This window comes from Corapipo altera, unplaced genomic scaffold (assembly GCF_003945725.1).
Source record: "Corapipo altera isolate COAL_440 unplaced genomic scaffold, ASM394572v1 64, whole genome shotgun sequence".
NCBI lineage: Eukaryota > Metazoa > Chordata > Aves > Passeriformes > Pipridae > Corapipo > Corapipo altera.
Window position 1 is genome coordinate 11,499,367 of NW_020884893.1, and position 17,740 is coordinate 11,517,106.

The 17,740-nt window shown below is 54.2% G+C and overlaps 1 protein-coding gene across 1 annotated transcript in view; it reads left to right on the forward strand.

Annotated features, from left to right (window-relative positions):
* Positions 1 to 12,126, forward strand: part of RBPJL (recombination signal binding protein for immunoglobulin kappa J region like) — a 19,053-nt gene extending 6,927 nt beyond the window's left edge. The window contains exons 3-12 of the mRNA XM_027646088.1: positions 6,052 to 6,177; positions 7,810 to 7,880; positions 8,136 to 8,251; positions 9,120 to 9,294; positions 9,653 to 9,790; positions 10,294 to 10,403; positions 10,498 to 10,638; positions 10,943 to 11,098; positions 11,326 to 11,429; positions 11,853 to 12,126. Of these exons, the coding sequence (XP_027501889.1) occupies positions 6,052 to 6,177; positions 7,810 to 7,880; positions 8,136 to 8,251; positions 9,120 to 9,294; positions 9,653 to 9,790; positions 10,294 to 10,403; positions 10,498 to 10,638; positions 10,943 to 11,098; positions 11,326 to 11,429; positions 11,853 to 12,126 (1,411 nt within the window). The remainder of the gene's footprint in view (positions 1 to 6,051; positions 6,178 to 7,809; positions 7,881 to 8,135; positions 8,252 to 9,119; positions 9,295 to 9,652; positions 9,791 to 10,293; positions 10,404 to 10,497; positions 10,639 to 10,942; positions 11,099 to 11,325; positions 11,430 to 11,852) is intronic.
* Positions 12,127 to 17,740: the final 5,614 nt, after the last annotated feature.

Below are 17,740 nucleotides of genomic sequence, written 5' to 3' on the forward strand. Positions count from 1 at the left end.
GGGGGGGGCGATGGGGCGGGCACGGCCCGGCCCCGGGGCAGCACCAGGAGCGGGGGGGGTGGTGGGTTCCATCCGCCTGCCCCGGTTTGGGGGGTCCGGGGGGTCCCACCTGCCCCCGCCCCGCGCGTTGTGCCCCTGCGGGGTCCCGCGGGAGCTGCGCGCAGGTGGAACCGGCACCGCGGGGTGCGCGGCCCGGGACGGCCCGGAGCTCACCGGCGGGGAGGGGCCTGCCGCTTTTAGTCTATTTTTTTTTTCCCTTTTTCTCCCTTTATTTTTCTTTTATTTTTTTCTCCTTTATTTCTCTTTATTTCATTTTTTTTCCTTTCTGCCCCCTTTTTTTCCCGGTTTTCTTTTTTTTTTCCCTACTTTTTTCCCTTTATTTTATTATATTTTTCTTTGTCTATTGCTTTTTTCCTCTCTATTTATTCTATTTTCCTTTTCTTCCTTTTGCTTTTTTCTTTATATTTTTTCCTTTTCCCTTTATTTTATATTTTCTTTTTCTCTTTATTTTATTCTTTCCTTTTTCCTTTGTTTCAAATTTTCCTTTTTTTTTTTTTTTTTCTTTTTTTTAATTGCATTGTTTCTTTTTTATTCTTGTTCTTTTTCTTTTTCTTTTTTTTTTTTTTTAATTTCCTCTTCCCCTACTGTGGGAGTACACCTGGGAGCCCCCTAAACTCAAAAGCTTCTGGAAACAGGAGAGTCCAAGCTTAATATCCATTTGACCTACAGTGTCCTGGAAGTTTAGAAACCTCTGCAGGCAGTGGCTGCAGTGTGGGGAGGGGGGTTTGAACCAGGGAGCTGCAGACCAGGTGTTGGAGGGCTGTAGACCCTCAGGCTGAGCTTTCATCAAGAAGGTCAATGTGCAATGGAGATCATCAGCAGAGACTTCTTAGAAACCCTGGAGTAGCCCTGCCCAGCCCTCCACCTCTTCCCAGCACTCTGATCAGTCTAGTGGTGGCAGGAGCCACCTTTAGTGCTTTATGGGACTCTTTCAGTGCTTTAACAGGAGGAACAGAGAAAGGAGACTACAGTAGATCACCCCTGCTATCTGAATTTTCTAGCAGACGAGCCAATACAGCACTGCCAAACTTGGGCATTTTGGGGGTGTTGGTGCTGCTGGGGTGACCACCCCGGCTGGCCCCCACTCCCCGCAGAGTTCACTGCCACAGGATTTCTGTGCTTCCTGTTCTGGCTGCTGTTTGCCCTTGGTGTGGTCGACAAATCCCCCAGGCCCAGAAAAGGCTGAATTTCACTTGTGTGTGCAGTGAGGAAAATACAGGATTTATAAATACCCATGCATATACAGGGGCTGTGGGTTGGGTTGGTCTGGATTAAAGGAGGTATTGAAAAATGAGGGAAGCCAGAAACTGCAGGCTTCTCATTTCTGTGATTTCTAATGGCTTTTCCTTTTGCATAAACACTGCATTGACTCCATACCCAAGAGCACTGCAGGCGTTTTCTCCCCTGCTCTGTACAAAATATAACCCGGATCTCTAAAATGGATATTTTTTATTAGGACATTTGGTTTCACCAAGCTCAGAGAAGAACAATTGCCCTCTGTGGCAGCAAGTCCCCAGCAAGCTGCAGGGCAGCTGTGTCCTGAGCGAGGCAAATGGCAGCTCCTTTTCTGGGAGGAAAAGCAGCAAATTAAATCTCTGCACTTCAATTCAGTGCTACCTGCACTTGAGGACACTGTTACTGCAAGTTACAGTTCTTGTCTAAAGAGTTGATTTGAAGACCCAGTTTCTAAACAATAGCTGCTGGGATTGTATTTTGGTCTCCTGAGTCGGGTACTTTTATTCCCAGGGGACCAAAAATATCGGATCCCTTCCTCTGCACACTGAGCTGGTGAAGCTCAGTGAACTGGAAAGCAGCAGGGCAGAGGGCAGTTTGCTTCTCCCAGTGCTCCTAAACTGCTTTTTCTGCCTCTGTGGTTGCCCAGGGGTGCACACAGAGGAGGTGATGTGAGGACCGGGATATGTCCCACCCAGGGAGCTGCGTTTCCCAGCTGGAGGGAGGACAAAGCCCTGAGTGATGTCTCCACACTTGCTGCTGGGAAGGCGAGGGCTAATTTTTAGCTGTGGTGTTAAACATCAGCTCTCCTAAAATCAGTGATGTGACTGCAGGCTCCAGCCCTCGGCGCCTGCCTGGGCTCCCCGCGCACCCACATGAAACAGCCCTTTGCAAGGTGGTCCAGCTGTGTGTCTCCCATAAAAAGCACACAGGGCACTCCTGCTTTTCTGCTGTGTTTCCCATGAGAGAGGGCACAACAACACGGCCAGGGCTTGCAAATCCCCCCAGGTGCCCTGGGTCTTTCCCACCTCAAGCACCAGGGCAGAGCCACCCTAGAGATGCACCGCAAACACGCTCACACCCTCTCCTGGGGCACATCCTGGCCTAAAGCAAAGGAAAAGCCTTGGTAAGCGATGCCAGGCTGAGCAGGGAGGGGGAAAGGCTTACAAAAATCGGTGTAGCAGAAAGGTGGTGGCTCCCCTCTTTCTCCCCCCCTTCCTTCCACATAATGCCCAACTGTGTGGAGAGCAGCTGAGCCCCAGCCAAGACCTCAGGCTCTGAAAAGGCAGCTTTTAGCCCAAGCTGTAAGAACCCGGCCCGTGCAGAGCTGCAAACATGACACTGAACTAACACTGCACTACAACCAAAGCATTTTAATAATTTAATATAATAAATGTCAGAAGGAGTGAATAATTCCCTGTAACCCTGAGGAGGCTGTAGGTGCCAGGGGGAGCCAAGTGGGTATATTGAGCTGCTTTAGCAATAGCCCTTTTACTCTCCAAAGGTAAATTTAAACCAGATGATGGATGCTGGGTGGTCGCCTCTGTGGGCAGAATGGTGAGCACTGTTCAGAAGTGCATCACTGAAACAATTTAGCCCCCAAATTTGAAAGGCAATGGCTGCAGAGAAAGAAAAGAAAACCAAGTTTCCAGGTAGCTGTTCCCGCAGCTAGACATCAAGTCTGAAGAACTACAATCTGTTTACCTGCCGTTGGCATGCACTTTCCCACTTCAGCATGTGGGTAATTGTTCCAGAAGGCTCTTTAGTAGGCTGGGGGCAGTAACCCACGTGCCTCTGGAATTACGTACGGATGGCAGGGAGCAGTGATACCTGCACAAGCCTGGCCCTGCCCTAAGCCAGGGCTGTGGGAGGCTCTTCAGAGCAGGCACTGCTGCTGGCCACTCTGTCAGCACATGTCTTAATCCACAGGGTTTGGCAATTTGCTCCTGAACACTCCCTGCTGCAGCCTGGCCTCGGTACCAGGCTGTTCCATACTCTGTGGATGGGTTAATGGCAGAAGCTCCCTCCAGGACCCCCACAGGGAGACCCCAAGCTATATGGATGGGCACTGGTGACCGTTTTGGTGCTGGTGGGTAACACTAACAGGGATGAAGCACGTGTCTCTGCAGCTGATACACAAGGACCCAAAGCTATCCTAATTTTACACAGAATGGATGATGAGACTCACCAGGAAAAAATTCACACACCCAGCCTGGTTCTTCCCTGCTCTGTGCCTGTTGTCTCTGACAAACTGAGGGTGAAATGCTGCAGAATGAAGCCAGCAAGGTTCAGTACTCATTTAACACTGCGTTGCATCAGTGTAAAAGAGTATCCAGGGTCAGGCCAATTTCCTTGATCCATTTCTACGTTTATCCCAATCAGAATCAGTACTTCTGTAAAAAAACAAACAAGCAAACAAACCCAAAACAAATCAAAACTTTTGCAGAGAGATTCACAAAGGCTGCTTTTATATGAAGGGAAAAATAGCAAAGGCAGATGAAAGCTGAAATCACACCATTGCTTGGCAGCAGAGGAGCGAGACAGCTGCAGATTGCCATTATGGAAAAAGATGGAATAACTTTCTTACAGGATCTCTTTGGCTGTGCAAAGATATAAACTGTTCATTGGATGGAAAAGCTGGAGTGAAGCTCTTCAGCAAGACTAAGTAAGCCACCCTGGAGCAGGCACTGAGGGGATACTGGTTGACAGAGCTGAGCTTCAGTGTGCTGGAGCAGGAGAATGGGAGGGTTGGAGCCTTGGGAAAGGAGCCCCTCCTGCCCTGCCACGAGTGCTGTGGGGTGAGCTGGGGCTGAGCTCAGAGCCCTGTGCTGGCAGCAGCACCAGGGCTGCCACACGAGCAGAGCTGTGTGTGGAGTCTGTTCTGCAGTCAGGAATGGCCATAAAACATTCATTTTCCAGGCACAGAGCAGCAGCTAATGCTGTGAGTGACACTGGCAGTGGCTGTAAATCTGATTTTGGCAGAGCTCTGCTGATTTATGTTTGCTGGTGATCCAGCTCACACGTCTGGGATAAAGAACTGAGAATAAGGAGGGCAGGAGATTATCTTGCCCGTCTAGTCACCAAACAGAGCACATCTGTGGAGTGCAAAGCATCGGGTCCCCATGGGACTATCCAGAGAAGACACTGGGTAAATATTTGCTTGTATGGGAGATGTGTTTGTCTGCCACATACAACAGTAGCTATCAGCTCCATCCAAAGGTGGGAAAGCTGGAGCTGAAGTGATATGTGTTTAAAGTGAGTTGTACCGTGAGTGCTAAAAGCTGTAAGGGGCACAGCCTTTTTAAAATACATATGTTGCACTGGGGAGGACAGAATTGGCAGGTGAACTCCTCTAAAAGGCTGCTTGGGTTGACTGCTTGCTGCTTCTCTCCCTGGGAGCTTGCTCTGACCTCTGAGCCCAGGAGAACTCACCACAGTCTGCCTTGGAGTGATGGCAGGACCAGACTTACCCGTCTTCACACATCTGATCGTTTATGTCCTCAACTGTTCTCCATTTCTACCCCATTTAAGAGGAAGAGAGACTGTGTTTAATGGGAATGCTCCACTGCAAACCTCTTGCAAGGTTTTTCCTGGGTGGCTGTGGCTGATGCCCCCATCCTCACCACTTCTCCTCCAAGGCATCCCCCAGCATTCCCCATGGTCCCCAGACGCTCTCTCCCAGTGACTCCAGGATGTGTTTTCTGCTGTGCCTGGGGCTTCACAGCCTTCTCTGGCCACTGTTTTATCTCTGACTCTGATATAAGGTTCAAGAACTTCTCATAACCAGCCAGGCTGGGTCCCCTTGGTTGGAGCAGCATGCCCAGTGGCTACATCCCAAACATTGGCAAATGTGCCAAGGAGAGGCTCCTACCCAGGCAGCTCCCCTTCCCTCTCCTCTGATTTCCTCTTATCCAGCCAAATATTTTATCCCAGATTCAGGGATTGCTCTTATCCCAAACTGAGGGGGTTTAGGGGCTTTCAGTAGGGCAGGAGCCGGTATTGTTCAGATGAGTGGTCTCACCTCTCTGAAGACAAGTTGGCACCACAGAAGGTCTCCCCAGCTGACACCCCAGAGCTCTCCCCCCCTCCTTGCACCACCCAGTCCTTGCACACATGTCCCAGCTGTCAGAGCAGGGCACCTTGTGCTTGGCCTCACCTCATCTCTCTCCAGCCAGTCAACACCCAACCTACTAAGATAGCAGAGTTAAATGCTGGGTGTATGGGAACGCCTTCTGGTTAATAGAGCAGAAACAATCAGCAAAACCACCGACTTCTTAGGTACCAGAGAAAAATGCAGCTGTTTTCACCCAACAGCCCTTGCAGAAGGCAACGAGCAGCTCACGTGGCAGCTCCCGGGCTGCACTCACAGCTCAGCAGCATCACTTCCCAACTCACCAAACAGCCATACAGCAACAAGCACTTCAGGTGTGAAAACAAATTAATACTCAATTCGAGCACTGCCACCATTGCACAGGGCTGGAAGCCTTAGAAATGCGTGTTTCAGAGGTGTTAACACAACACAACACACATGCCCTGTGTGTGTTCGATGGCAGGTGAAGCAGTTATTCCATCATCCAGACTTTATATTTTTCAATGCCAGCCCCAGTCTTAGAGCAGCTGAACTCCAAAGCTTTCCAATGGGAATGCCTTTACTTCATCAGGCTGGACACAGAGGGATCTCCGGGTTCCCTGCTCAGCACAGGGCTGGATGAGGGGCCAGCTCTGGTGTCACAGTGCTGGGGCACTGCTGTCTTGTAGGTCCAACCCTTACCAAGCCAACCTGCTCCGGGACGGTGTGCGGAGGTACCTGCAGCTGCCAGCAGACCAGACTGTGCTCATCCTGCACGCCAAAGTCGCACAGAAGTCGTACGGCAACGAAAAAAGGTGGGAGATTGTTCCAGCTCCTCCAACAACCACTTCCAAACCCAGCTGCCTAAAGCTCAACCCCAGCCTTGCTGGATTTCTCTGGTCCAAGGTGGTGAAGCAAATGATTGGACACATCCCCTCTCCTTTCACTCACGACCTCACGATCCAAAGCCATCATTTAACCTTCATGAACTGAATAACACAAGGGAGATATTGCCCCCGCCCCCATCCATCCCAGTTAGACATTCCCAGTGGTTAGGTTCCTTCCATGAAGTGGAAAGGAAAGACAAAGTAAACTAAGCAAAGATACTATTCAAGTCTTAAGCCCCCAAGAATGAGAAGTTAATGTTTCAAGTGCCCTGTTAACTCTCATCTTAAAATCAGCAGGGACTGGGGCATTTCCATCGATGCCCATGGTCTCCAAAAACGCTGCTATTTTTGAAAATCCTTCCCACACTGCAAAAACACCTTGAGGTTCTGGCTTGAATCTCCAAAATTGCTACTCCTGGGCAGTGACATCAGACTGCAGCACTGCAATATAATTAATCCCCCATTAATCCTTGTGATATAAATACTCCGTTATTATCGAGTGTGGAATAGCTATGAGGTGACAAGCTCAGCCTCTAAGTTATAACCACCCAGACCCCAGCCACCCCAGGAGACAGCTCTAGGATGGGCTGGCTGTGCCTACAAAGTCCTCACCACATCCAATCTCCTGCCAGGGGCTGCTGCTCCACAGGTAAAGATGTTATTTCGGGACAGAGTCTTCCAACCAGGAGGGAGCCCTCTCATCACTGAGCCTTTGGGACAGCCTCTTTCCTCTGCTCCAGATCCTCTGCAAGGGATGAGCGTGACAATCAGATGCCAGGTCTGGAAAGGGACAGAAAACCTGCACAGAGCTCCCAGGTTAAAGTTGAAAGGTGCTGGTGCTGTTTTCCTTCACAGTGAGAGTCAGGGGCTTATGCTGTGGATGATTTGCTTAAATAAACCCATACCCAGGACTTTAGGGCTCAAAAATATCCAGCCTCCTGCACCAGGGTTCTCTTGGTTGGTGCTTTATCCAGCACCAATAGAGGATGAATTTGCACCATTCACCCAAGTGCAAAGACAGTGGAAACCCAAACAAAACACAGGAAAATAGGTTTCCAAGCCCCTGGCTATAGATTTATTTGCACTAGGCTGCAAAACTGGTTGTGAATACAAACTCTGTTCCCGACCTGCCAAAACTCCCACATGGCAGTCGGGGAGAGGCAGGGATCTGATCCCTCCTTGACTCTGAGGGGTGCAGGGGTCCCTCTCCTCCTGTCCTGGGGCCATCCTGTGGCTGCTGGGCTCATGGCCACCAGTGGCACCACCAGATGTGGCAGCTGCCCTGGGCTGGAGCCAGGCACTGGAGGCAGTGGGTGCAGGGCAGAGGCTGTGCCAGCTGCTGCAGCAGAGCCTGAAGCCTCCAACCAGCCCTGCCCACATCCCCAGCTGGGGGTCCCCAGCCCCTCGCTGAGCACCACGTACCTTTGGGGGCAGAAGGTTGCTCCCAGTGCCAGTGGGCCCCTGTGAAGGTCTCCACTCTCAGCACAGCCATCCCAACACCCCTGAGCACCTTTTCTGTGGGCTGAAGGGCAGTGAGAAAACGCCCTCTTGTCTCTGCAGGTTTTTCTGCCCCCCACCTTGTGTTTACCTGAGCGGGCCAGGATGGAAGTTAAAACAGGAGCAGATAAAAGGTAAGTGCCAGGCAGGAGCCCTGGACTCTCCTCTCGCCCTTCCCATGCCATGGAGAGCTGCCCTCTGCCTCTGTAAAGGGAAGAGTGACCCACTTTATGTTATCTTTGCCCCCCCCCCCAAACTCCCTGTTCCCCCTCAAGGCTGAGCCTCCTGCAATCCAGACCCAGGGAGGGCTGGAGCCTGGGCCACCTTCCATGCCAGGAAGGGCTGAGCCTGTGTGGGGTCTGGAGAGTCCTTCTCCTTGTCTCTTCCAGCCAGGGATCTGGGAGAGGCTGGATTTCGGGTGTGTGGGTACATGGGGCTGGACAGCATGGGCAGCAGCCTGATGGAGACCCAGAAGCTCAGCTTTGAGGAGCAGCCAGATGCAAAGGTAAAGCCTGTGGCTCTCTGGCGCTGGGGGGACCCTGTTCACACAGGGGCTGGGCTGTCACCACCATCACCCCTTGCCTTGGGATGTCACACCATCCCCATCCTCAGAGTGTTGCAGTCCTTCCTTCAAACCACGGCTCCCCCCTCCCACTCTGCCACTCTGTTGTGACATGTGTAGCAGTCCAGGCAGCTGGGCAGGCTCCCCACCTTCCAAATATCCCCATCTTTCTCTGGCACCACCTTTTCAGGCTGACAGTCCTGTGGCAGTTGAGCTGCCAAAATCTGCCCAGCTCCCTCTGCCCTGCTCCCCTCTCCTGATGAGCAGCACTGCTGCTTGATACAAAATGAAAGGCTGGTCCTTCATTTGTGGATAAACAGCTAAAAAAGCCCAGTCGATCCCAAAGTCCAAAAGCTTCAGCAGAGCTCTGGCATCTTTTGAGTGGAGGGGGAAAAAAGGAAAAAAAGCATTATTTGGGATCCCTGAAGAGCACAGGGTCTGAGCTAGGCCAGGAACCTCACAGAAAGAGCCTTTGTCCACAGTGCTTGCCTTGCTGCTAAGGCACAGCATATCTGCCAGGATGGGAGAAACCATAAACCCAGGGTGATTTCTCATGTTATGTGGGATAAATCACACGTGAACATTCATTTCCATAAGGAATTCTCTGACCCCAGTGTAAATAAAGCCTCCGCCGATCCCCGGCTCTTCATTCCACCTGTAATAACATCTCTGGTCGTTTCTCCCTTTAAATGAACCCGGGGCTCGTTGAAAGGGCACTATTATGTCCTTGTGGGGTGGTGAGGAGGGTGAGGAGGGCTGGTGGGGCGGGGCTGGGCTGGAGCTGCTGGCAGCCCCTCTCTGCCCTTGGCAGGGGTTCAGCTGTGCCAAGGCACTGTACATCTCGGACACGGACAAGCGCAAGCACTTCCGCCTGGTCCTGAGGCTCTTCTTCAGCAACGGGCAGGAGATTGGCACCTTCCACAGCAAGCTCATCAAGGTCATCTCCAAACCCTCGCAGAAGAAGCAGTCACTGAAGAACACGGACCGTGCGTACAGGGCTGGCTCTGTGGGGAGGAAAGCGGGTGCCACCCCAGGGTGGGATGCTCTCTGAGTGCTCACAGCTTGGCTCTGGAGTGCTCCAGGCTGAACCCAAAGCCCATGGGAACCCCCAGTAGAGGATGTATCTGGACACACTAATGTCTCCTTTCCAAACAGTTCAGCCACCACAATGTGTAATGCCCTGATGCCAACGTGCTCCCCACATTGTGGCCTCACCTGCCCTCACACACAGAGAGAGGGCAGTGGGGAGGGTGCTGGGTACCCCGGGAGCCAGGGCTTGTCCTCCCTTGGCTTGGCAGAGGCATCAGACCTGGCAAGTACTCACTCAGCCCCCTCTCCCCACAGTCTGCATCTCCTCGGGCTCCAAAGTCTCTCTCTTCAACCGCCTGCGCTCCCAGACCGTCAGCACCCGGTACCTGTCTGTGGAGGGGGGAGCCTTCATCGCCAGCGCCAGGCAGTGGGCAGCCTTCACCCTCCACCTGGGTGAGGACTCCGGGGGCCACTTATGCCAACCATGCCCAGGGCTGCCTGTGTCCGGCTCTGACTCTCCCCTCCAGCAAAGCCAGTTCCTGGGGGCAAAAGGGGTGGGAATTAGCTTTGGGATATGGGAACCTGGCTCAGTCTCACCTCTGCCCAGTGCTCCTGGTGTGTCTCTGGAACCGATTCTATTTCCCGCTGGCACTGAGGGCAGCAAGAGCTGTACTGGTCTGGCAGTTCATAACTCCAAGCCAGTAACTCGCCTGGAAGAGGCCAGAGCCCAGCAGCATCCCTGCCCGCACTGCCTCCAGCGGTGTCCCTGCGAGGTACCGCATCCCAGTGCCGCTCTCTCAGGGAGCACTGGTCTCTCCAAGCAGTGAGCACCTGCAGAGCAGAGAAAGCAGTAAGAAAGCACTGGGAACACCGCCGGGCCTGTGCATAGCACGGCAGCCCGGGTTAACCTGCTCCCCGGCTGACCGGGGCACTGACTCTGCCTCTTTCCCGGCCAGCCGATGAGTGCTGCCCCCGGAGCGAGTTCCCCCTGCGGGAAGGGTATATCCGCTACGGCTCCGTGGTCCAGCTGGTCTGCACGGCCACCGGCGTCACACTGCCGCCCCTGGTAAGCCTCCATCCCTGCGGCTGCCGGGCACACGGACCTGGCCGCTCCGTGGCTCCGAGGGACGGTGCCACCGCTGGGATGCTGCCGCCCGCAGATCATCCGGAAGGTGATGAAGCAGTATGCCATGCTGGACGTGGACGAGCCCATCTCCCAGCTCCACAAGTGTGCCTTCCAGTTCCAAGGCAGCGACCACATGTACCTGTGTCTCTCCACAGAGAAAGTTATCCAGTTCCAGGTATGGCACTGCAGGAGGGGTAGGACCCCCGGCGTGCTTTCCAAGCTTCTCTGTGTTCCTTCTGGCTGGGGAACTGGTCACTGGGAGGGTCTTGCATCCAAATTAGGGTTAGAATTACTGCAAAGCCATCTGCCTGCTTTGGTGGGGACATCATCACTGAGGTCTTTGCAAAGGCATCACGATCCCCACTTCCCAGTGAGCGAAGCGGTCGCTTGCTGGAACCAAGACACTGGGGGTAGAAACCACACCTCCCAGTCCCCTGCTGTCCACACTGCAGTGTTTTTGGAGCTGTGACTCTCCACAGGCGTCTCCCTGCCCGAAGGAATCCAACCGGGAGCTGCTGAATGACGGCTCGTGCTGGACCATCATCAGCACGGAGACGGTGGAATACACCTTCAGCGAGAGCCTGGCCTGCGTCCGTGAGCCCGTCAGCCCCGTGCCCCTCATCGCTGCCCTGCAGGTGGGCACAGCCTCCCACTGCCCCCTCCTCTCTGTCACCTGCCTGCGTAGAGGCTCCTGCTCCTGAGCCCTTGCACCCGTGCTTGGCATCTCCTGGTTTTGGGATGCTGTGGGACTACCTGGGAATGCTGCAGTGGGGTTGGGATGCGCAGGCAGAGCATCCTGTGGAAGAAGGAGTCTGGCTCATTCCACCACATAACACACTGACACACGCTCTGCCCACCACAGCTCACGGGCGGCGGGGACGTGGCCATGCTGGAGGTGCAGGGGGAGTATTTCCACACACACCTCAAGGTCTGGTTCGGAGATGTGGAAGCAGAGACGATGTACAGGTAACATGGCTGAGGGGGCCAGGGAGCAGGCAGGGAACAGCAGCTGGGTTTGGGCTGCACTAGGTACCTCTGGGAGGGACATGTCTGCAGACCTTGGCAACGGGGCACTTGCACTGCCCATCCTGCGGGAGCAAGCACGAACATGGCAAGGAGAGGAGGGGACAAGTCTGGTGCCTGCTCTCTGCCCTGGTTGCAATTTGGGGACAGCAGTGGGGGGGGGGAGGATGACAGGGACCTCAGGGAGCTGCAAAAAACCAAGCAACTTGGGTAGAGAGGAAGGAAAGCCTGGTGAGAAGAGAGGAAACTGGCTGGAGCTTCACACTGAGCTCCAGGGTGGAGGAGAAGTGCTGGCTCTCTGCCCGCTGCTCCTGCATGGGACCCTCCTTGATTAATGCATATTTTCCTCTCCTGCACTGTTCCCAGGAGCCCCAAGTCCCTTGTGTGTGTCGTCCCTGACGTCTCTGCCTTTGGCAGTGACTGGAGGTGGCTGCGATATCCCCTCACTGTCCCACTCCTGCTGATCAGGGATGATGGCCTCATCTACTCCAGCTCCTTCACATTCACCTACACCCCGGAGCAGAGCTGCATCCCAGGGCAGCAGGTCCTCTCAGATGTCCCCCAGGACTCAGACAAATTACTTGACAGCATCCATCAGGAGTTCACCAGGACTAACTTCCACCTCTTCATGCAGAGCTAGCGAGCTGGGTGGGCAGAGGCTTGGGGAACAGTCCTGAGCCCTCTTGGGGCACCCCATCCAGGGGGCTGGGGAGAGGCCCTGAGCCCTGCCAGGGTGCCCCATCCTGGGCTTGGGGTGGCCCTGCCAAAGGGTCCTCCCCACTCATCAAACATCCACCATGTTCCTGTGATTTACTGACTTGTCTCTTTGCCATGGCAGCGTCTCACCCTGCTGAGATCTCATATGAGAGCATCAATAAATCAGGCTTGAAGGACTCTTTACTGATGCAATTGCTTCTTTACTAACCTGCATGATTTACCTCCACGCTGGCACAAAGCACCACATCTCCCTCAGTGTCCTCAGTCCGTATATTCAAAGGCCAGGAGGGACAGGGATACCTCATGAACACGACCTTAAGTGTTACTGATCCATACCAGGAATCCCTGCATCACTGCTGTGCTTCTCATAATGAGGAGCTGCTTCCCAGCAGCCAAATACCCAGTACCAGATGTTTTGGTTTTTTTATTGGAGGCCCAAATGGGGTTATTTAAGAAGGAAAAGGGAAAAAGAGAAAAAAAACCTGTGAAACCCAGCTCCTCCCTAGCTGGCGTGGCTCTACTGAGCTCTGTTGTTTTACACAGTTAGACAGACACAGAAATGCAGTGCTGGCATCAGCAGGAAACTGCTGATCTAGATGCCATAAAAAGCAGTCAGATTTCTTGGAGCCAGACCCAAATGTTATGCAGAGTGGGTCTTACAGCTTTATTTAGCCTTTAGATCTCTGTGGCATCCAGAGGCCCATGGTGTACCTGGAAACCTGCTGGTCTGGCAGTCCTGAGCTGGGGCTTGAAACAGCCCAACTGCCAGACCCACAGTGGTGCTCAACCCACTGACCTCAGGGCAGGGGAGTGAGGGAAGCACAGCACCCCATGACCCACAGCACCCCAGGAGGCTCACATGGGCATCCCTGAATGACCCCCCAGCTCACCTGCGTGTTTTGTGCGATCCAGCGCGTTTCAGATGCAGCAGTGCCACGAATGCAGTCCATCCTCAGGCTCCCTGTGTGCACCCCCTGCCACGCTGCGTCTCCAGATGCTGAATTTGGGACTGCAGGGGATGGAATGGCCTCACACCACCCAGCAGGGAGGTGTCCAGTGATGCCTGGAGTCTTGGCCTCCTCCCTCTGCAGCTTGTGCGTGGTCCTGGCTCCCGTGGGAATACAAGAGCTTGGGTCTCCAGGGCTTCCCAAGGGACAGCACCTCCTTAAACTCCGCCAGGACACAGGGTTTCTTCTTCTCCAAAATAAGAACCTCACAAAGGGCGGAAAAGCTGTTGGCAGACAGATCTCTGTGCATCTGGAGCTGCTGTGAAAAAACTCCGGGACAATATTACAGCACATGCCAACAGCCAAGGGCTGGTGGAGGAGAGGGCTGGAGGACAGAGGAAGGGCAACCCCGTGAAGATCCTCAGGGGTTTAAAAGGAAGCAAGTCCCTCAAGCAGGTGGCGAGTCCCAGTGTGCTCATTAGGAGTTGGGAGCAGTGGTACAAGACCATACTGCTCCTGTTCCTGGGAAATGCTTGAGTATCTTATACAGGAGTGGGGGCAGCAGGGACTTCCCCTGTGTGGCTGCTGCTTGGACCACCCCACTCTCACTGACCCCTGCACTCACCTCCCCAGCAAATCCACCCCAGCCCTCATGTAACTGAGGGTGAGATGCAAGAAAATACTTCAGTCAACCCAAACAGAGGATCCCCCATATCTCCCCTGAAAGCATTTCCTCCCGCATTTACTGGAAGAGCTGTAGGGCTGTGAAAGGATAGGGCCAAACCTTTTGGTTACTGCCTGCAGCCCACACAGGAGTGTCTGGAGCCCACGGGCTCCTCAGCCTGCTCCCTCCCTCAGAGGCTGGGGCATAATTCACATTTTATGAATGGAAAGCACCCTCAGTTATATTTAGCAGCAGCCTGGACCCAAAGGGCAGGAGGAGCACTGCTTGTTGACTTCAAGGGCTTGGAACAAGCCTGCCTTGTTATGTTTACAGCACAGTGCTTTGCCAGAGAGGCCAAGAAAGCACCGAGCAGCTCATTCTTGAAGGCTGATGGATTAAGCAAACGGCTGCAGTAATTCAAGCCACATGGGGAAAGGGGAGAGGCGGCGGCAGGGGGGCTGGAGGGGACTCGAGGGGCTCCTGCCTTCCCCCACCAGCCATGGGCTGCCTTAATCTACCTTTCACAGCAGGTCCCACAGTGGAAACGAGGAGCTTTGCAGCTCCTGGAGGAGGCACTTGCCTGCCACGAGGAACATATGCTCCACGTCGCGTGGCAGAGCTGGTAGCGTGGCAGAGCTGTTTATTTGCATAATCACTGATTAACACAAATGTCTCGGACAGGCGCCAGCCGGTTCCATGTTCTCGCTTGTGAGTCGGCAGCGCCTGTTCCTGATGGATCCTACATGAGTCCAGCATGTGTTCAGGAAACATGGACCGTCCCCCTGGCGCTGGTGAGCTGGGCTGCCTGCAGAGCCCGTCTGGCAGCTCTTCTCTGTGCTCCTGAATTGTACACGGAGTTTTTCCCTGTCCCCAAGGCAGCCAGGAACACGGGTATAAAATGAAGCATGAAAAAACCTTCACATCGCTCCAAGAGCTGGAGATTCAGGAAAAGCATCAGGTGCTTCAGGGGTGCTCAGGATAACCTCCATCATGTGCAGGCGTGGTGTTGCACAAGCATCCCCAGGTGATGGCGAGGCTCGAAGGCAATGGGGATCCCCTGCTCCCAGTATCCAGGGTGTAGCTGGAGCTTCCCGGCGCCCCATCACACCAAGGTCCCGGCAGTGAGCGTTACCTTCAAAAACATGCAAAGGAAAATAAAAGCTCGGGTTTCCCTCCAGGACACAGCATCCCAGAGGAACGCTAAGCTCGTTCTGTCTCCCTCCCTGCCCGGGCTGTGTGACACCGTGCTGCCCGTTTGGAAGAAGCTGCTGCCATCTAGTGAGCCCGGCCCGGCCCGGCCCCAGCCCCGGCACACAGAGCACAGCCTCCAATCCACAGCCCCCAACACCAGCCCCCAGCCTGCTGAGCACTGCCACACTCATCACACCACCTGCACCCATCCTGCCACAGCCCACGCTGCTCTGGGGCAGTGTCTGCATTCCCAGCCCCCCAGAGTGGGGAATGTGGGGATGCTGCTCTGCCCAGTAGAGGGAAAGGTACAGCGAAAAAAAACTTTTTCTTGGAAATGTGGTGCCCCTGGGACTGAAGCCCAGGGCTGGTCCACTCCACAAACAGGGCTTGGCCAACAAGACTGAGCCAAGGGGCCAATTACTGCATCATGAGCCATAAAATGTCCCCCCTACCAGGCCCCCACGCTGGTCAAGCCCTGCCCACAGACCCCAATAGGGTCCCATTACCCTGCCCTTCAAGGGCACCAGCACACAGGGCTGCAGGTTTGGGCAGTGCCCAGAAACCCTGTGCTGACTTTATCCTTTTTCTGACAGGGCTATAAATTACCCAGCTGGGCGTCAGGATGCAAAACTATGCTGGGGCCAAAATAAACCGAGTTGGGTTGCTGAGGAATTACAATTACCTGCTCAAGAGGCTTCCAGTGCATCAGGAACTGCTCAGGCATGAGGCCCTGCTGGCCAGACCTTAAAAGAAAGCCAAATAGCATTAAGGACAGAACGAGCTGGAGACACCCGTGGGTGCTCATGTCACCAGCAGTGCCAGGAGCAGGTATTATTACCCCCTGTCCTGAGATGGATGTTCAGGGGTAGAGACTGTCACGCTCCTGTGCCCACAGCCCTGGGCACTCAGCCCTGCTCACACAGCCAAAAAGCCTGTGGAAAGTTAGGTTTCCTTTTTTCTGTGGGTTTTTTTCCTCAAAACAAGTCAAAAACAAGCTCATTCCTGGCAAGCTCTGGACTCCCTGCAGCTCAGGGAAGGACCAAGCCCAAGGGCCAGCAGTATCCCATCAGGCTGCATCACTGGACCACTGCCCCAAGGCTGAACCTGGGGCTTGGTGACCAGATTAGGGCTGCAGAGTCAGTACTGGACACGGCTCCCCCTGGCCAGCCCCCCACTGCAGCACTGCTGAGGGCTCTGAGGAGCCCAGCTTGGAGGGGGGGTAGGATGGAGGGAGCTGGCAATCTGCTTTCATCCTGCTCTCAAAAGAAACACACGGATAGTTTTCTCAGAATTCACTAGGGAGGGAAAGTAGCTTTTTAAACAGCTTAAATAAACAACCGGGCTTGAAAAGCCCAGGCCTGATTTCCATGCACTGCTGCAGTAATTAGGGTGCAAACCAGGCAGGCAGTTATGGATCAGCACTGAGGAGGAAAGGACTGGGCATAAATCCCTCCCCATGAGCCCAGTGAGATCTTGGTGTCAGTGGAGCTGCTGGTGGAGGAGCTGAGCAGTGCCCCTGGTGCTCGTCCACAGTTCCAGGGCTGTGGGGCTCAGCAGGATCCCAGCGTGGCTTTGCCCAGGGCACTGTGGGCAGCAGGCAGTGCCTTGCATGAAGTATGCCAGCACCCTGGCTGCAAGCACCCCTCTGCCCCACGTCCTGTTCAATCCATCCTCCTGCCCTGGCCAGTTTGGGCTGGGACAGCTCAGGGGTGAAGCCTGAACTCTCCCATTGGTGCCCCTCACCTCTTCATCAGGCCTGGCCAGAGGCAGAAGAAAAGGTACTTCATCAAACCCTCTCCAGTGTATGGCTAAATAAACAGCAAAGCAGGATTGGTGCTGAGAGATACGGTGAGATGTGCTCTTTGGTTTCTGCCTTGGAGTGAGATTTGTTCTTTGGTTTCTGCCCTGGGGGCACACCAAGAGTGTGACTCTGGGAGAGGAGCCTCCACTCCAGCCATGGCTCCCAGGAAAGCTCGAGATGCACTCAGGGTTTGTCCCCATGCCCTGCCCAGTGTCACCAGCCCCTCTGGGCTGCCTTTGTGGGTGTGCATGGTCCCTGTCCCCTCACACCCCACCGGGAGCCGACACGTGCGTGTGCCCAGAGCCCCCGGGCTGCACTGGGGGAGCGGGTGGGTTTGAAGGGCTCTTTGTTCCCCTGTGTAATTATACCTGAGCAGGGGAATAGAAACGTGCTGAAAACCCCTCACTGGACCTTTCTGACAGGAGCCGGGGCGTTCGGCCACACAGTGGCCCCATTGTTCCCTTCCGTGTGCTGAGAGCAGCAGAGCACCTCCTGCACCCCCTGCTTCCCTGAAATAACCACCCTGTGATTAAAAACCGTGTCTCTTCCCTCCAATACTGGGCAAAACACCAAGCCTCGCCCCTGTCCAGGGCTGGCAGGGCAACGCTGTGGTAGTAAGGGCAGTGCCTGCAGGTGAGCCAGTGCCTTTGTCACTGAGAGCACCCCCAGCACCCCGAACCCTCACACCAGCCCGGCTGGGCACAGCCACGGGGATATCCCCACTCTTGTCCATCCCTGCCCTTGCCAAACTCCACGGGGGAAAAGAGGTGAGGGGTAGAGTAGGGAGGAAGCAGAGGGAATAAAAAGAAAAAAAAAGGGGGGAGAAGGAGAGAGGAAGAGGGAAAGGAAAAAAAATGGGAAAAGGCAAAACAAAAGAGGAAAAAAAGGAAAAAAGAAAAAAAAGAAAAGAAAAAAGAAAAAAGAGGAAAAAAAA